This window comes from Callospermophilus lateralis, chromosome 7 (genome assembly GCF_048772815.1).
Source record: "Callospermophilus lateralis isolate mCalLat2 chromosome 7, mCalLat2.hap1, whole genome shotgun sequence".
Taxonomy (NCBI): Eukaryota; Metazoa; Chordata; class Mammalia; order Rodentia; family Sciuridae; genus Callospermophilus; species Callospermophilus lateralis.
The window spans coordinates 112479036-112498938 of record NC_135311.1 but is presented as its reverse complement, the minus strand read 5'-3'; the positions used below and the strand labels follow the sequence as shown (position 1 = coordinate 112498938).

Sequence of the window (19903 nt, the reverse complement as noted above, 5' to 3'; positions counted from 1 at the left end):
GCAACATCATGTGGCTGCCTCAATTTTACCGTTTGTAAAATATGTATAGTAATCCTTATCTCACAATGCTGTGCAGGAATAAAAATGAAAAAAAAAAAAAAAAAACTTGTCCAATAAGCGTGAGTTGAAATTAAGTCTGATTTGTGTCTGATACAAAAAAGACGTGAATACTTAAGGCAGACACATTCTTTACAGGTCTGGTAAAAATAGACCAGGAGGCAGTTTTCGGAGTACACAGCTCATACTATTTGTGCAGAGCTGGGGCGGCCTTAGCGCCTGCGTGGTCCCTCCAAGGTGACTGTACCGCCAAAAGCACTAGCTTATTGAGAGCATCCGTTTAAGTCAGTTCCAGAAACCCTGTGCTGTGCGGTGAGCACAGGGCCATTGAAGAAAAGACGGTTCAATCCCCGCGATAAAGGCCTTGGAGCAAAGAGGGAGGGAAGCCGCCTCTTTATAAGGGCCTGAGATATTTGACCCTTTCCAAGCCCTAGGTCAGGCCAGGTGATATTGGTCCAGGTGTCTCACAAAGCCATTTCTTCAGTCTGGACACAACCCTAAACAGGCAGCCCGCCCACCCGGGCGGCAGCCTCGTGAAAGTCACGTTCTCTCTGGCCGTCCTAGCCGGTACTCTATGGTTCTCGTGGTGACTACTCTAATTCTAGTTCCGGTCTCTATGGCGGCGGAGGCTGGAACGGTTGTAGGTCGGCCGAATTAGCCGACTAAAGGCCAATGAGCGTAGAGGAGTGATAAAGATTTAGCCAATAGAAGTAATGATTTCGGGTCAGGTGGTGAGATTGACGGTACAGTTGGCCAATGAACAATGCTTAGGGCGGGTCGATCTCAGGGCTTATCCCGCCTGTCCCGCCATTCTCGCTAGTTCGATCGGTAGCGGGAGCGGAGAGCGGACCCCAGAGAGCCCTGAGCAGCCCCACCGCCGCCGCCGGCCTAGTTACCATCACACCCCGGGAGGAGCCGCAGCTGCCGCAGCCGGCCCCAGTCACCATCACCGCAACCATGAGCAGCGAGGCCGAGACCCAGCAGCCGCCCGCCGCCCCCCCCGCCGCCCCCGCCCTCAGCGCTGCCGACACCAAGCCCGGCACCACGGGCAGCGGCGCAGGGAGCGGCGGCCCGGGCGGCCTTACATCGGCGGCGCCTGCCGGCGGGGACAAGAAGGTCATCGGTGAGGGCTAGACGGGGACGGGGGTGGGGCTACGGGGAAGTCTGGCCGCGGAACCGTTAGCCGGCACAGGGCAATCCGGAGCGCGCGGCTGGCGGGACCGATTCTCCGCGCGCGGCCGCCCCTCCCCCCGGCCCCACTCGCCCTCGCGGGCCGGGACTCGCCCGCACCGCGTGCCCGGTATGCGCGCGCACGCCGCCTCCGCGCCCCCTGCGGACCCCGCGGGCCGCGCGCCCCTCCCCCTGCGGCCGCGCGCAGCCCGCCGCGTGTGCGGCGGGTCCCTTCTCGCGCGCCCGCGGGCGGACCGGCCGCCCTCGTGCGCTCGACCCGGACTCCGTTGTTCGGTTCCCCCCACCCAGCTCCCTTCCGCGTGTGCCCAGAGGGCGCGGCGCGCCGCCTACGCAGGCTGGAGTGGGCCGGGCGGCTTCCCCTTCCCTCACGTGCTCCCCGCCCGCGGCCTGCGTACACACCCATCTTGGGCCCGCGCCCCAGGCCTGCCCTGCGGCGCCCCACGGCTTTGAGCCCACCCACGTGTAAGGCAAGGGACTCTTAGGGGTCCCCGCGCGGGCCTGTTAATGGGATGGGGAGAGAAAAGGCTGTCATTTGCCCGAGAGCTGCAAGTGGATAGATCCCGAAGCCAGGGCGTTTTACAAGGGTGGCTGGTAATCGAGGGTTGTTTTGCTTTGTTTTCCAGCAACGAAGGTTTTGGGAACAGTAAAATGGTTCAATGTAAGAAACGGATATGGTTTCATCAACAGGTGAGATGCGCGTGTCTGAAGCTCCATCCCTGTTCCTGCATGTTTGCCGCTCAGTCCTTTGGTTCTGCGGGGCTAGGGGTTCAGTTAGCATGTTGCAGGGACCCAGCCGCGTTCTCAAAGGCAGTTGCTTCCTCGGTAGTGTAATATTTTGTTTTTCCTTGATGAGTAAAGGGATTCGTGTATGTAGAGTTCGTTTTTGTTTTTCAGCTAAATATTAATCTAAAGGTAATCTCAAAGGGTTCGTTGTGGCACAAAGCAGTTAAGGAAAGCGGAGTGAGTCTTTTCTTAACAGTTTGGGGAAACTGCAGGCCAACACGTTTTCATCCTTGTCTTTATACATTACTGAAATTAGGATTTGAGGATGTGATCCTGTAATTAAAGTATGTTTATGTGTGTGTGTGTGTACACACACGCGTTGTTAAACCTTTTGGAGTAACATGATTTGACAAGTCAAAGACATGAGATTTTTGTCATCTTTATGTAAGGTTATATTGCCTTTGTTTACCATTTCAAACCTCTCTTAATACCTCGGGGGAGTTTTCTATTAGTACTTCTTTGGCCAGAGAAAGCTGGTTTTGTTTGCCTGTAGAGTAAATTGGGGGGGAGGGTCCTTTTTCTTATTCAATTTTTATTTCTACTACTTCCTGGTGTCACAATCGTGCTAATTGAATAGAATTTTTTTAAATTCTGGCTGTAGCTTTATTAGAGTGGTTTTAAGTCCCTGGTAACTTAATATTGTTCCTTTGAGGCAAAGCCGCCAGCTACATCGTTAGATTCAGCCTTAGAATTATCTGTAGCTACAGCGGTGGTAACTGCAGTTCGCTCACTCACTGCACTCTGCGTCGGCTCCCTTGTGAGCCAGGCATCATTTCCAAGATGGCTGCCAAGGCTAGTAGTGCAGTTGCATGGGTGTAGAGCACCGCGAGTGCCAGTAGCAATCTTGGCTGTACAGCTGTGTGGTACTTGGCGCCATTTCAGCGTTTTCTTTTCTTGCATCCTTACTTTAGAAGGTGTTAACCAACTAGATGTTTGAAATAACGCTTAAGGGTAACAGAAGGTTTGTGAGATGGACATCAAATGGGCAACCAGGCTTTTAGAGACAGACATAATTGATGAAAAAACGTGCGTTAATCAACCACACAGTATTGTGGAAAGAGATTATAGGCATTTGATGGTCTGTTTGCCACATTTTTCAGTTATGGGGAAACATTTTGTTATTTTCATAATTTGGGGGATTTTCTGTCTTGAACTGTTTGCCTTCCTGACCAAAGCTACATCTTTCATCAATTTTTTGATAATGGATTAGTAGTGAGAAAGAAAGGAATACTTTTAATACGATTGGTTTGTTGATTACTTTTTAACTGATCTCTGGGCTAGGGTAATAATGCCCATCTTATTCTACCATTTTTCATATTTTATTTAGTATTCATGCCCTACTCTGATTCTCATTGCTTGTCTATCCTTAAACTATTAGTTTTGAATTTAAGGGAGTTGAAAATGAAAAATCCCTGAGATCCTCCTGCAGTTGTGATACATTTTTAACAGGAATACCAGATGTTGGTGAGAATGGTCTGTCCACCATAGCTTCAAAATAACTGCATTTAGCTGTTGACCTAGTGCAGTCAGATCTCTTGTGTACACATTAGAGGGGATAAGTTGTAGTTTTTGTATTTTGTGAGCATTTAAGAGATTTTTATATTGTGACTCTTCATACTTATTTTATACGGTGGCTCTTTATAAGTATTTATTCTATGAGATGCTGTTCATTGAATATTCTGATTTTGAAGCAACTCAGTTGCTCATCCTTCAGGGCCAGTTAAGTGTAAATTGGCTTTTGATCTTTTGTTTGAACTATCCTGACCTGAACTGTTGTTGAATTAACTCATTAAAATTTGCCTTGTAATGTTGGTTGATAGCTTCAGTTGTCACCAACGATGAATTGTTTTGGCCTTGTTGGAATCACTTCTTGAAGAGTTTTCTCCTAATGGTGTGTGTGTTTGGTACCTGGGATTGAACCCAGGACACTTAACCAGTGAGCCACATCCACATCAACACCTCTTTTGAGACAGGGTCATGCCAAGTTATGAGGCTAGCCTTGAACTTGGAATCCTCCTAACTTACAGAAAGTTTTTTGTACCTGGGATTCAACTCAGGAACACTCTACCACTGGGCCATATCCCCAGTTCTGTTTTTTTTAATTAATTATTTATTGTGATTAGGCATATATGACAGCAGAGTGCATTTTGATTCATTGTACACAATTGTAGCACAACTTTTCATCTCTTAATTGTACATGAGGTAGCCTTGCACCATATGTGCAGTCATACATGTAGCTAGGGTAATAATGTCCATCTTATTCCACCATTTTTCATATTTTATTTAGAGACAGGGTCTTGCTTTGAACTCGCAATTCTCCTGCCTCAACCACTACCATCCAGCTGCTTATAGGACTTTTAAAGTAGTGAAATTATGTCAGGCATGGTGACACAATAAAATCCTATCTGAGAGGTATTTCGGTATCCAGGAATATAACAAGTTTGAAACAAACCTGGGCAACTTAGACCCTATCTTTTTTAAAAGGGCTGGGGATGTATAGTTCAGACATAGCACTTCTGGTTTCAGACTCTTAAAGAAAAGCAAAAAAAAATTTTTTTTTTTTTGTTTAGACATGTAATCTAGGAATTCTGAAAAGAAATTCATTGAGTTTCTCTTTTCTGTGCTGTGTTGGCAAAATTAAAATTGAACCACCTGAGTAGTTTATTAGCATTCCTCCCAGGGTTACTTTTTTTTTTTTTTTTTTTTTTTTGCTTTTTAAGATTGATCCGTATTTGTTAAATTCATGATTACCATGAATCAATAACAACTTTAATGGGACATGCATTTTAGTAACTGAATTCAGATTTTTTTTTTTTTCTCCAGAGTGCTTTAAATGTCAGTTTGTCATTATAAAGTTTTGAAATGAGAGGGAAATTTGAAGCAAAGGAAATAAAGTAGAGCAGAGATCACAAGCTGGTAACCTGCTGGTTGATGTTTTTGGACAGTAGTATTTTTTTTTTAATTGGAATTAATCACTAACATTTAAAATTCTGGAAATAATACCAATACAATCCAGGTTTCATGTTTTTAAGATGTGAACTTCATTTAGCCTTAAGGCCCTGTGTTTCCACATAAGTAAACCCAGCTGACTGTATTACCACCACCTTTAGGATGTCCTGTGTTTGTTCTTTTTTTACCAGTGTCACATTTAGTTGTGTCACTTGGCTGACTGCATTCCCTACATGGCCTCTGCAAGCATACTTATTTTCCATGGTGTAGGAAGGCTTAGTTTTTCTCTCTTCATAATAAAACTTAGTCAAGCTGGTCAGTTTGGTCTGTTTGGGTGGGATTCCCATTTGGGAATTCCACTTGTGTACTAATGACTTCCTTCACAGGAAGATAATGGTAATAATAGACATAGCTAACAATTTACACCAGGGTCATCTAGTATGAATACTTAAAATGAACTAATTCATTTAATCACCAAAACTTTTGAGGTTTAGGTATTCCGCTCTGAAGAGATTGATAAACTTGCCCCTAAACATAGTAAGCAGGATTTGAAGTCAGTTTTCCTGCTCTGGTATTTATGTATAACAACTGCTATTATACGGTCTCTGAAAATAGAACTTAGTCATCTTCAATTTGATGGTTATCCACATAGTTACAAGTAATTTCTAATGGCTAGAAATTATCATTTCTAGAATGGCTAGCTGTTCGTAGCCATTGAAAGATTTATATGATCTCTAGCATGTCAGTGTAGCTCCTTTGTGCTTACTGCTAGTTCCTCAGATGTTGGAAGACTTTCTGCTTCTTACTATATTTCATGAAAAGTTCTAGTTTAGCATGCAGGTTAGCATTACAAAGAATTTTCTTACTAGTATTGAGGCAGTTAAAGAATTAAAAGAACATTGAAGCTTATTTCACTTCTGGATCTTTTGTTTTTATATGGCCTGTGAGGTAAGAACCAGTGTTATCTACCGGGTATGGTGGCTTGTGACTATAATCTAGTGACTTGGGAGGCTGAGGCAGGAGGATTGCATGTTGAGGCCAGCCTGGGCAACTTAGTGGGAACCTGAAGGTTTGTGGATGTAGGTCAGAGGTAGAGGACCTCTGGGTTCAATCCCTAATACCACCCCACCCCCCAAAAGAATGGGTATTATGAGGTTGCATTAAAAAATAAGGAAGTAGAGTCTTCTGGAGTTTGTCATCATCTCCACACCACCAGGGATTGAACCCAAGTAACCACTGAGCCATATACCCAACTCTTTCTATTTTTATTTTGAGATGGGGTTTCACTAAAATGCTGATTCTGGCCTTAAACTTGGCCCTTCTGCCTCAGCCTCCAGGTGGCTAGGATTACAGGTGTGCTCTGTTGTCCCTCAATGTATAGTTCACACTAAAAGTCTGTAGAGCTTTGGAGAGGTCATCACCAAAACTCCATCTTGGTAGGTCTGTCTCTGAGCCCTGTAAATTGTTTATAGTCCATAATATAATTGAAAGCTATTAAGACAATAGGGAAGCTATAAAGACTTCTTAGTTGCTACTAAGAAAGGGATATATGGGGGAGTGGCTTTTTTCAGAACTGGGACTCTTGGTACAAACAACAAATGAATGAAGGGTGTTGAAGACTTCAGGACTGATTTGTGTTGGTTATACCTGTTAATCTTGAGCTGGGTAAAAATTTCCATGCTTACCTGGTCACTGATTTGTGACTTGGAACAGGAATACGCTGTAATCTTCCAATGGTTCCTTCTGTCTTCCTTCAAAGTAAAATCATTTGATTTAAAAATCTAGAATGGGCATCCAATGTATTAACTTCTGTTTCCTAGTACTGGGGCAGTGCCTACCCTCTAGTCTCTGCCCTTGAAAGCATCTGTAGACTACAGTCTAAAAGATAATGGTGGACTGTGCCTGGGAAACAGATGTGTTGGCGGGGTGAGAGGGATTTTTTTTTTTCTCAAAGGGAGCAAATAAAGAGGTAAATTGTGGCTGTGATATTAAGGAATTAATATCTGCAGGACTTGAAAATTGGTATCTGGATGCTTAGGTTGTGAAACATATAGATGTTAAATCTTGGAATTTGTTCTTATTACCACAGGATTATAATTTTACATACGGGAATTAGGTATTTTAATAGCTTGTGTAGTAATGCGCAACAAGGTATAGGAGCATTATGAATCGATTCACATGGTAGGTCTCATTTAAGGCAATAGTGTAGTTGGTAAAAAGTTAGCTTATTTTCATGTACATACAGCTAGAGTAAAGATGATTGTGTTTTAGGGATGGGAGAACAATCAGACATGGTACATGTGCAGTGTAGTGCTTGAATTTGGATGGTTTGGGCCATGAAAATCAAGGCAGAAATTTACAGAGCAGAAGCATTAGGTGAGCTGTGATTGTCTTTTGTGTAACAAAGTCTCTTCGGGGAGATTAAAATTTGTTTTTTTCTCTTTTTTGTTATTTGAGTTGCATTTGACCATGATTAAGATTCTTATCAGTCTGGATAGATTGAGTAGTACAGAAGTGGCAATAATTGCATTTTAATCCAAAGAGCTTCCTAGAATACAGATAAGAAATCGTAGGTAGGCACCCAATACATATTTTAAAAGATGTAATTGAGAGCTGGGTGCAATGATGCTCACCTCTAATCTTAGATACTCTGTCTGAGGCAAGAGGGTTGCAAATTCAAGGCCAGTCTCAGCAATGCAGGGAGACCCTGTCTCAAAATAAATAACAAGGGCTGGGGGTATAGCTCAGTGATGAATTATATCTGGGTACATTCCAGTAATCCTTCTGTTTCACACCCCCACCTCCCCCCAAAAAAATGATTTTTGAGTAAGGTGCTTCTACAGTGCTAATGATAGAATGAGGCACAGCCTGTTTTCTGTGACTTGTTGATCTTCCACTGAAGAGAAGGGCGCTCATAAAAGTCTTGTCTGTATGTACCTCCATTCTCAATAAAGTATGGTAAAGACGGAAGTATGTTCTTGGTTCTCAGAATACACCACCAAGGGTAAAAGCACTGGGAATGTCTCCATCTCCTCCCCCATTACATCAGTAATGGGTAAAACATGCTTATTAAATAAGCTATTTTGGCACATGTGTTTCCTGGGGGATTTATTATTTTGAAGCAGGATCTCCCTGTGTTTTTGCTCAGGCTGTCCCTACATATTATTATGCCTCAGCCTCAAGGCCTCTGACCATACCCACCCCCATTTAGGATTGAACCCTGGGGCTCTTCAACCAGATGTTCACTGAGGTATGACCCCAGTCCTTTTTTTTTTTTTTTTTTTTTTTTGAGACAAAGTCTCAATTTAGTATGTCCAAGCCATAGTTTTTGTTTTGATTTGTGAATAAACAAGTTTATTGGTAAATTTAGTCAACATCATTAACCTAAAAACACCAATAAAGTAGACATTTAAAACCTACTTGTAAGGTCATGTCCATAAAAGGGACTTTCCCAGGACAGTAAGTAAGTAACCAGATGTAACTTATCCCAACAACCATCTTAATTTGCAGAGGTCCAATAACCTGGACCTGTGTCAAGCCATAGTATTTTATCTCTTGGCTGAAACTGTTTTCTGAGCTGTCAGTTTTTTGTCTTTTTTTTTTTCTAAAATCCAGATAAACTTTGGTCATGATGTTCTATCATTATCAGTAACAAAAAGTTCTCTGTGGAAGTTGCCTCTTTGTTTTTTTAACTGAATTTCAAACATTTAGAAAGTACAAAAATGCTAGCTTCAGGGCTCAGATGATAAATTTACATACATGAAAGTCCAGTAGGATGCTGAGTCTTTACTATGTAACACTCTAGACCCATTAATGCTGGTAGGTTGCTCCCTGATTTGTGACAGTGTCCTGTAGGGGCAGTGTTGCCCTGTTAAGTCACTGTTCCAGACTTTGCCCACCTTTCCATCTCTTACTTTTTTGTAGTACCTCCTCTTGAAGGCCTAGAATTTGGAATAGTCATGTTGGAGTTAAGATCTAATTAAGATAGCTCCAATTTGTTTCTGTGGTGCTTATGGAACAATGGTCAGATTTACATTTGACCAGCTATCAATTCCCTAGGGTTTGGTTTGATTTTGGTACTGGGGGAAAAGACCCAGGGGTACTTAACCACCAAACCACATACCCAGCCCCGCCCCCCGCCCCCCCATTTTTTTAACTTAGAAACAAGGTCTTGCTGAGTTGCCTAGAGCCTTGGAAAGTTGATTGCTGAGGCTGGCTTTGAATTCAGCCTCCTGAGTTGCTGGGATTACAAGCATGTACTGCTGCGCCCAGCCTTTCTAGGTATTCCTAATATGCTTCTTCAGTCACTTGACTTGAATAGCTTTGGCAGCATTACCTGATTTTAGATTTTTAAGTTTTAAGATTATTCTGGTTCCATAAATAAAAATATTCTTGTGTCGTGATAATGCTGTAACTTTAAGGTCTGAATTGAAGTTTTTATTTTTGTGATGCTGGGGATTGAACCAGGGCTTTGTGCATGTCAGGCAAGCACTCTACCAACTGAGATATATCCCCAGCCCTGAAATAAATTTTTATGTGCATTCTTTGACTAAGTTGGTCCATAGATCACCAAGAAGCCAATAGTCTAGTTCTGATAGTAAGCTAGTATTGTAACCTTTGTTCCTCTAGTCATTGAATACTAGAGCTATACTATAAGCCTTTTCTTGTTCTGACCTACTGACAATGAAGAAGGTGGGGCACATGTATTTCCTTGGGGTGAAATAGTCTAGAAATAGAAATGTTTCACTTCCAGTAGTTCTTGTTTCTTATTTTTTACCTGGGATAGAATCCAGGGGGGCTTAACCACTGAGCCACATCCCTAATCCTTTGTTTTTGAGACAGGATCTTACTAAGTGTCTGAAGCTGACCTCCATCATCCTCCCAAGTCACTGGGATTATAGGCGTGTACCACCATACCTGGAGGATCTTCTCATTTCTAATGTCATCTCCTTGATAACCAATCTCAAAACTAAAAGAAGACATCATTTTTCTCTTCTCCCTCACTTGACATCCAGTTACATCCAAAGTTTGCTCCCTTTTAAACTTTTACTGGTGCATTATAGTTATAATATTAGGGTTTATTTTGATACAATTGTATAAGTATAGGATACAGTTTGCTCCAACTTAGTACCTAATAGTTTTCCCCATTTTTTGCTTTATGAAGGATATTTAAAATACCTTCTTATGAACCCTTCATTCAGGACTTCATCAATCCCTATCTGGGCTTCTATAACTAACTGGATGGGCTCTGCTCACATTAAAGTCCTAAAATAAATATTTCAACCATATATTTTCAGCAGAATTGAATAGACCAATGATTGTTGTAAAATGGTATCCATTTAGCCAGGCACAGAGGAACACATCTATAACATAACTACTTTAAAAAACAAGGCTGGGGATGTAGCCCTTATAAATACCCATTGATTCAGTCCCTGATTCCTCCCCCAAAAAAGGGAAAACGTGTCTAACATGAAGTAAAAAGGATGTGTGTGATACTGAAAAATATAGTCTCATTCATCTGTCTACTTAGTTATATATACATTGTTCGGCATTTGAGTGGTGTGTATATCAGTTGTACTTTCTTTAGGTTTTTTTTTCTTTAAGTTTTAGATTCACAGCAGAATTAAGCTGAAAGTGTACAGAGAGATCTCAAGAATAAAGTATTTCTTTCCCCCACCAATAGCATCCCAAACCAGAGTGGTAAATTGATTAAAATTGATAACCAAAGTTAACCTGCCATTATCACCTGTGGTCTATAGTGATCACTCAATGAGGATGGAGTGAAAAAAAACATTCCTATTACTGTCAGTAACCATTTTCTAGAAATGACAGTATGTTTGTCACTTCTACCTTAATTATGGCTCAGTTGGTCCCACTGAAGTCTGACTTGTTTTGCTTATATTCCTAAACATCTGCTTTTTAAATTTCCTAATAAGTCTTTGGCAGCCAGAAAGCCTTTGTGGAAAAAAATGTATACTAGTGATCAGGCATATCTCTGGCAACTATGAAATATATTCCATTTTTTTAATTTGTTCAACTTGGTTTTGTTTTATAGGAATGACACCAAGGAAGATGTATTTGTACACCAGGTGAGTGCTTGGGTATATAGATACTTGCACTTCTGACTCAAGGCTTAGGAGAAGAAAAGGGTGGATGTCTTCTCAACTCTTGTTCCTTGCAAAAGGTTAAGTCCAACCACCAGTTTGTTTAGTTCCTTCCTACCTAAAGAGTAATAGCATGATTAAATGTGTATGTACATTGAAACATTGTATTGAAGTCCACTTAATTGAAATAGGTATTTCTGATTGGGATTTTGTTAATAGCTGTAGCATTTTAAAATAACGAATCTGCTCAACTTAATTGAACTAAATTTTTATTCCTAATTTTGAATGAGCAAGTGCAGCCTCCATGAATATAAACTTAAATTAATAGTGTTGCTATAAATACACAGAAACGTTGGCAAGACGTTTTCAGATGCTGTTCGGCCTACCTCTATGATAAGGACAAATCATAACAGGACAGAGCTGCAGAATACAGTTATCCGAAGAGGGTAGTAGAAAATGAGCAAACTAACTTACATCCTACCCTGAAACATTTTTAATAAACATTTTTTTTGTTTGCTTCTAACTTTGGAGAGTTGGCTTTCTTTGGGAAAACTTCACTAATAGCTTAAGGTTAAAAGAAAGGTAGTGCAGCAGAGATGACAATTCATTAAATAATTGTGCATTGGCTACTAGTGTTTAGGGAGGAGAAAATTTAACAAAGTAAAGGGGCTACTTGCTGGATTTTCTCAAGGATCTTTTAAAGAACGTGTTTTTTAAAATGCTCAAACATTGAGGAATTAAGATTATTGCTATAGTAAGCCACTGCCAAGTGAATGCTAATATCTCAAACTTAAGTATGTTATAGGCTTCATTGGACTTACTCATCCTCTCAGGTATGAAATGGGTAGGGACAGCACGTTTGTGTATGTGTACTTTTGTGCTATGCAGTTTTTTCACCGAGACTGTTGAAATATCTGATTGTATTAAATTATTTTAAGAAACTTTTTAACTATTTTTTTATACTAATCCAGAAATCTAAAGATCTAAAGTCATTTCCATACTCATACCTTTATTCCGGTAGATATGAGCTTGGATGGCAGCATGCTTCTTAGGAAGAGCTGTCATAGGTTGGTGATTTTATAGCTCTGAAGTGTCTTATACAGCATTCATTTGACAGTCAAGGGGAAAGCCAGATCAATTTCTAGTACATCCAAAACCCTATCAAATAATCCAAGGGTCAAATGTAAGTATGGAAACATTTAAATTCTAAATGTAAATTCAGGACTACTCAGACAAAATGTTTAAAGCAAATGTTTGTTTATAAAATTATGTTTTTTATAAAGACAACTCTTGACCTGTTCCTTCTGCATTTTCAAAAGAATGTGCAGACTTAGGAATGGTATAACAAGGCTTATCAGTCTTGCTGGTTTGGCAACCCCAAAAGGTTGGGGAAGGGAATAAAGATGTTCACTAAAGAGTTTGGGGATTTTAATTATCCATACTTCTGCTATCCCCTATGACTGCAGGTAATTGAGAGTTGGCTATATATGAAAGGTATGAAAACTATGTGACAGTTTAGATGACAGATGAGATCAATTATTTTGACTTTAACTTACCCAGTTGTGTTGACCCACAATGTGTCACCAATATGCTTTCCTCTTTATTTGTAAGTGGTTTCAACATGTAGTTGTTTTTTGGGACTTTGGCTGCTCAGGTCTTAGTGGTGTATCAAGGAGATGCAGTTCTGGGCAACGGAGCTTAACTGGCCTCAGATTTGTTGGTTGTCCTGCCTCCCCTGGAATGGAAATGCATGAGTGATCCTGTAATGGATACTGCTGTGATGTGGAATGAACATGGGATTTGGAGTCCCAAGACCTGGATTGAGAAAAGTCCCCGCTCTGCCACTTACTAGCTGTGCGACCTTGGGCAAGTCAACTAATTTTTAAGTGCCTGCTATAATGTAAGATATACTGTATTCTTGGGAGGTAATAACCAACATTCCCATGCAGTCAGATAATATAAAGAGTGGCATTGTTAATACATGTGAAATGCATTTCCATGGTAGTATCTCAGGTTGGAAGGGATTTTGGTTGACATTTGTAATTGAGTTTGATATGGTAACACAGGGACAAAGTTGGTTTGGTCAACTTTGAAGCATGTAAAAACTAAACTCGCCTGTCATCTAAACTGGCCATGTGTGGGGCTAGCTTCTACTATTAAGTGCAGTCTTTGGGGGATAGATGGATAGCCTCATTTTGTTCCAAGCTATATGTAATGCTTTTTTTTGTAAAAAGCATTTAAAAATACACATAATATTGTTGTCTCTGTCTTGAGTGTTAAATTACCTGAGTTTTGTAAATAGTGGTTAAAATGCTGGGGGCTTTGGATGATTGGAGTATTTTGGTTGAGGTGGGGGTAGCATTGGTCCCTGCTTTCCTGAACTTATTGACAGTTTGGTCTTATGTAAAGCAAATTATAAGATAAGTGTATATCCAAGCTAAAATAATATTGACTCTGGTACATTTTAAATGAAAAAGCACGTTATTCTCCCCTGTTAATCTATTTTTGGAATGTGATATTACTAGACTGCCATAAAGAAGAATAACCCCAGGAAGTACCTTCGCAGTGTAGGAGATGGAGAGACTGTGGAGTTTGATGTTGTTGAAGGAGAAAAGGTGAGGATGCTTTTTGTGTAAAGGTTTGACTTCGGTATGGAAATATTTTGGAGATCTCATCCATTAGGATGGTGGCTCTAATGTGGATGGATGTGTTCAGGTGACCACATGAACACAGGTGCATCTAGCCTAATGTGTTGGCTGCAGTTAGAGGGCAGTCTCTTCGAAGAGTGAGGAGCTGATATTTAGTCATTTCTATGCACCCCTGCCCACACAGACACCCCCACCCCTTGTTTTCTTGTGTTCCTGGGTTTGTGTGAAGTTTGTTAAATAAAGTATTCTGAGTTCCTTTGTCACTATCAATATATAATGGCTTTTGTAGGGTGCGGAGGCAGCAAATGTTACAGGCCCTGGTGGAGTTCCAGTTCAAGGCAGTAAATATGCAGCAGACCGTAACCATTATAGACGCTATCCACGTCGTAGGGGTCCTCCACGCAATTACCAGCAGAATTATCAGAACAGTGAGAGTGGGGAAAAGAATGAGGGATCGGAGAGTGCTCCCGAAGGCCAGGCCCAACAACGCCGGCCCTACCGCAGGCGAAGGTTCCCACCTTACTACATGCGGAGACCCTATGGGCGTCGACCACAGTATTCCAACCCTCCTGTGCAGGGAGAAGTGATGGAGGTAAGTTTCACCAAAAAGAAAAAGGATCAACATGACCATTTCCTGGAATTCTTCCACTATATTGGAATTGTTGGTCATATGAAAAGCACTTTTCCATCTTGCGTAACCAAAGGAATTAATAATATGATATTTAACTAGATGACCCTTCCTCCCCCCTTTTAAATTAACTCTTACTATCATATGAGATAGGATTTGTCTGGTTGGGTTTTTAGTGTTACTGATCCAGGAAGTTTGATTGTTGATGTCTTTTTCAGGGTGCTGACAACCAGGGTGCAGGAGAACAAGGTAGACCAGTGAGACAGAATATGTATCGGGGTTATAGACCACGATTCCGCAGGTACAGCCCATATTAACCTGTTTATCTTCAATTCTTCAACTGTATATAATGACTCAGCAGTGGCATCATGCTTCTCCTGCAGTCTGTTTGAGTCATTTACCTGTTAACACTTACATTTTCTTTCGTCAGATGCCTAAGAGGTGAACCTGAAGTCAATTGTCTTTGAGAATGTGTTCTTTGCATCTTCTTTGCTGGCACTGGTTAAAAACAGCTTGTATAGATGAGGTCTACTTTGTACATATTTTTTAAAATGAGGGTGTGGAATTTCAAATTTTCTGTTCTTAAACAGGTAAGACAGTAGTTTAAACCACATGTCTTTTAAATCTCCCTACTAAGGAGGAAGGAAAGGTAAGCATTAGGAATATCTGACTTGAACCATGGCATACTTGGGAAATGAACAGTAAGACAGTGGAAAAGCAGTGTTCCCATTATCATAGGGGTAGTAGGATCGAATACTGTGCCTTTTTTTTTTTTTTTTTTTTTTGTAAGTACTAAAGCTTTAGAAATCAGGGGACCTAGTTGAAATTACACAATACATCAAAGAGGTTTTTGGTGTACATTGAATCTTACATTAACAGCCAAGTGTCTTTGTACTATCATTTGCATTGATGCATGTCCTTTCCTGAGTTTCTACTTTAAGTAAACTGAGATGCTAGCTGGTTCACAAGGATTTTCTAATTCACTGCTATAACAGGCAACTGTGTTAGCCACCTGGTAGGTTTTGAAGATAGATGAGTTGTTCTGTCTGGTGGTTAAAGTCTGAACGGGGTTCCCCTGGCACTCTGTACATTATTATTCACAAGTTCCAACAGCAGAATCTTTGATTTGGCTGTTTGTTACACTGTAAAGCTACTTCAAATTTCTTGTTTCATTGGTGAATTGCACAAACATTTTTAGTGTGGAGTACATCAGTTTTACTGCATTTGTTAAATTCTAGAAAAGGTTTAAAAAAATCTTGTACAAAAGTCTTTTCAGTTTATTTCAGATTCAATAGCCTCGTGTTCATTATGTAAAATATTTTACAGTGCCAGATAATTACTACAGAACACATTTTGCTCTAAAGTGTGCAGTGAAATTATCAATGAATGTGGGTAGGGCTTTCTAACCTAGTCAGGAGTTAGGGTTGGGGTGGGTGTTGTTTTCTTCAAATGAATGGTAAATGAAATGTGTCTGAATGCATGAATTTTTGGCATGAAATCCTGGTTGGTGTAGGTTCAAGAGCAAATTGAATAAGATGGGGACCCTAGGAAGAAGTTTTGTTGGAAAGGAAACAAACAGGTTAGGAAGGAGAATATATGAAATCAGAAGGGCTCATTTATGAGAAATAAGAGGATTTATAGGATAAAAAGTACAATAGAAGATAATTACTAAAAGTTGAGTCTAAAGGAGAAGAAAGGTGGTCAGGGACAACATTGTGAAAATATCTCTAGAGGGAGAAAAGACCAGGAGTAGTGATTATAGATTCTAGTGAAAATTAAGAATGGGAAAACAAGGAATAAACTAGAAAAATAAGAAATAGGGTAACTAGGGAGTCACGTGTTTGAAATTGAGAACTCAGGGGTAGATAACGAGGTCATCAATATAAAAGGTAATTAGAAACTTGGAACTATAATAGGCAGAGGAGGTAAAACAGAGACTATTATAAGATTGAAAGCCTGCAATTTTCAGGAAGAAGTTGGAAGAATTATGTAAAAACCATCATGGTTCTCCGGTGATTTAGGGAGAGTCTGAGGTAGGAGGACTACTAAGTTTGAGGCCAGCCTCCCCGGGGGACGTAGCACAGTGGTAAAACATCCCTGGATTTAATTCCCATACAAAAGATGTGTAAAAAGTGGGTATTAGGGGAGAGGAAAGGGTTGGGATGAGTAGATGGGGATTTTAGAGAATGTGGAAGTTAAAAAAAAATTGAATGTGGAAGGTAAATGTGAATTAAAGTTATGATTTTGATATGGTCCTGGGGCTTTCTGGAGTGCTGTAAGTGTATGTAGGGAAAGTTCAATAATATTTCATTGTTTTTCTGTTGTTTAATCACCAGCAGAAAAAGAAAAAAACACAAATGTCTTTCCCCTGGGTGATGGAGTCTCTTTAATTTTAGGCCTTTGAAGATACTATATTGCTGGAGTTGTATAATTTGAACTTCGTTAAATCTACTTTAAGTCTATAGATTTACTTATTGTACCTATTCCATATAAATGGAATCATACAGTGTGTGACTTGGTTTCTGGCTGCTTTTACTTAGCATGTGTTCTCAGGGTTTTTAATGTGTTAGTGCCTAATCCATTTTTGTGTCTATCACATTGCATTGAATGGGTGTTCACGTGTTGATGGACATGAATTGTTCCCACATTTTATTGTGGATATTAATAAGTCACAATAAGTTTTTGTGGATAGTCTCTAGCGTACAGACTTCAGTAACTAATAGTTGACTAATAAATTGACTAATGATTGCTGTGGATTCATTTGTATGAAGGGGGGGCATCTTTGGTCTTATTTTCTACCCTTTGGCAAGGGTAATAAGTGTGGTGCCTTTCAAAGTTGTGTTTAAAGTTCCTTTTAAAGTCTGTTTAAATGGTGATGGTGTTGTACCACTATTAGCTAGTTCATGCTTAATTTTGTAATAGATTAGGCCAGGCAAAATTTTGCTTGTCTATTCAAATCATATTTTAGTTAACACATTTGTACATATCGTAGAAGTATATTGTGCAGTGTTTTTAATGTGTATAGTGTGTAATTACCAAACACTTATCATTTCTACATCTTGCGACCCTTTGGACTTCTTATTTTGAAATAGATTATAATGTTGTAAAGGCAGTTTTAATACTCATCTTTGTTGTTTATACACCACTGTTCTTTTGTACAAAATCATCATGCTCAGTTTGTGAAATATGAACCAAGTTTGTTTTTTTTTATTATTATTATTTTTTTATTTTTTTGCAAAATGGCCTGTAGATCACTTTGAACAAGAGAATGTCCAGATAATTATGATTGAACAAATAAATCACTGTTGGATGGATTGAAAGAAGGAGGTTTTGTCACTTCAGAATTTCCAAAATGTTCATTCTAGGGGCCCTCCTCGCCAAAGACAGCCTAGAGAGGACGGCAATGAAGAGGATAAGGAAAATCAAGGAGATGAGACCCAAGGTCAGCAGCCACCTCAACGTCGGTACCGCCGCAACTTCAATTACCGACGCAGACGCCCAGAAAACCCTAAACCACAAGATGGCAAAGAGACAAAAGCAGCCGATCCACCAGCTGAGAATTCGTCCGCTCCCGAGGCTGAGCAGGGCGGGGCTGAGTAAATGCCGGCTTACCATCTCTACCATCATCCGGGTAAGTAGGCCCACAGGGCCCTCTGGCCTTGGTGTGACAGTCATGAGTAGTATCTGTCATCTTTATTAATACAAGGGGGAAAAAACCAGTTTATCAGGTAAGATAAGCCATTTTATGTAGTGTCATTCACTCTAATCTTCAAATTACTTAAATATTCCATTTTAGGGTGTTGAGAATCAGCCCTATTTGGTCCCTCATCCAATTCTCAATTCTGACACCGGGAGACCTGTCTTCGCATTGTGTATTTTGAATATTAGAGCCTTTTGTCAACTTTTCAGAATGCTGTGATTTCACCAGTAAACTGAGGAAAGTCTTGCTAACCTTACTCTGAGAAGTATGTTAATTACATTGTGTTATTTATGCTTCATTTTTTAAAAAGAAGTGGGATAGCTACTAGAATTAATAACCTAGATAATAGTGGCAAATAACAGTATTTGGAGAAAGTTGGCAACATTGGCATCATTTTTAATCATTTATAGTTGTTTAATTGGTTTATTTTTGTTGGGGAAGATGGGAGATCTTTCTTGTTTCTAAAAGCAGGAATTTATTCCTTGTTTGACTCTTTACATTAGTCATGCTTTATTTAAAATGTCTGTGAGATAGATAATTCTTCTCTGACAATTGTGTTTTTGTTACTATAAATTAATGTCTTTTTTTCCCTTTAAATTCCAAAATTAAGGGATTCCTTTCCATTTAGTTTTTTTACTTTATATCTAGAGACATGTAATTCTCTTTGGCTCTGGAATTGACATTTTTCTGCCTTTGATACTTTACAGTTTTCCCTGTTTTCTGGGTGGCCAAAAATCATCCAGAATCCACAAGTAACCCTTAAATCACACAGTATAATGTCTGCTTCAAGTATATATCACTGTCTTAGGTAAAACAATGAGATTTATTTGTCTCCCTTACATTGTGCTTATGTGATATAGAAAATTTGATGTGTTGTTGCAGTGAATCGTACATGATAAACCTTTTTTCTTTGCAGTTTAGACATCCAACAAGAAGAAATGAATATGAAATTCCAGCAATAAGAAATGAACAAAAGATTGGAGCTGAAGACCTTAAGTGCTTGCTTTTTGCCCGTTGACCAGATAACTAGAACTATCTGCATTATCTATGCAGCATGGGGTTTTTATTATTTTTACCTAAAGACGTCTCTTTTTGGTAATGACAAACGTGTTTTTTAAAAAAGCCTGGTTTTTCTCAATACACCTTTAAAGGTTTTTAAATTGTTTCATATCTGGTCAAGTTGAGATTTTTAAGAACTTCATTTTTAATTTGTAATAAAAGTTTACAACTTGATTTTTTCAAAAAAAGTCAACAAACTGCAAGCACCTATTAATAAAGGTCTTAAATAATTGTCTTTGTGTATACCTCTGTCTAGTTTGAGTTAAGTCTTTACTGTTCATGGGCCATTAACATAAACTAGTCTACAAATAGATGATACAGGTAATTCCCTCAGGGCGAATTGCCTTAAATCCTGCCTGGCATATAATAGTGCAAGCCTGTAATCCCAGCAGCTAACAAGGCTGAAGCAGGAGAGGTGGCAATTTCAGAACCTGTCAGCAAATTAGCAAGCTCTTGTCTCAAAAAAGGGTGGATAAGGTTCGGTGGTTAAGCACCCCTTGGTTAAATTCCCCGTTAAAAACAAAATATAAAAGATATGTAACACTTTTGTGGGTTCCTAGTAAAAATTTAAAAATGGGTTACTCTGATTAAGGATTAGCTCGCCTGTCTGGAGTAGGACTGTAGTTCTATGTGTGTTCCTGTGGTGCAGTGATATCCCTAGGAAAAGGATATGCTGTAGCATAGATCGACTGGTTTCAAAATTTGCACCACTTAGTTCCTTCGCTGTGGTGCAATGATTTCGGCCTGTCAACCAAATGGAGGTGTTTGCCTTGGAATCTAGTAT

At 39.9% G+C, this 19903-nt stretch overlaps 1 protein-coding gene across 2 annotated transcripts; it reads left to right on the top strand.

Moving 5' to 3' along the window:
* Positions 1-859: 859 nt before the first annotated feature.
* Ybx1 (Y-box binding protein 1) lies at positions 860-19350 on the top strand. 2 transcript variants are annotated; one of them, XM_076860616.1, is made up of 8 exons: positions 860-1180; positions 1872-1935; positions 11036-11069; positions 13610-13699; positions 14022-14324; positions 14579-14661; positions 17726-17991; positions 18977-19350. In XM_076860616.1, the coding sequence occupies exons 1-7, from the start codon at positions 1015-1017 to the stop codon at positions 17958-17960; spliced, it is 975 nt and encodes a 324-aa protein (XP_076716731.1). In that variant the 5' UTR covers positions 860-1014; the 3' UTR covers positions 17961-17991; positions 18977-19350. The 2 variants fall into 2 exon arrangements, with proteins under 2 accessions (XP_076716731.1, XP_076716732.1); XM_076860617.1 differs by lacking the exon at positions 13610-13699.
* The last annotated feature ends 553 nt before the right edge of the window (positions 19351-19903 follow it).

Coding starts and splice junctions, on each gene's coding strand:
- Ybx1 (XM_076860616.1), top strand. CDS start 1,015: ATGAGCAGCGAGGCCGAGACCCAGCAGCCGCCCGCCGCCCCCCCCGCC. Junction 1,936..11,035: donor GGATATGGTTTCATCAACAG/GTGAGATGCGCG, acceptor TTTGTTTTATAG/GAATGACACCAAGGAAGATG. Junction 11,070..13,609: donor AAGATGTATTTGTACACCAG/GTGAGTGCTTGG, acceptor TGATATTACTAG/ACTGCCATAAAGAAGAATAA.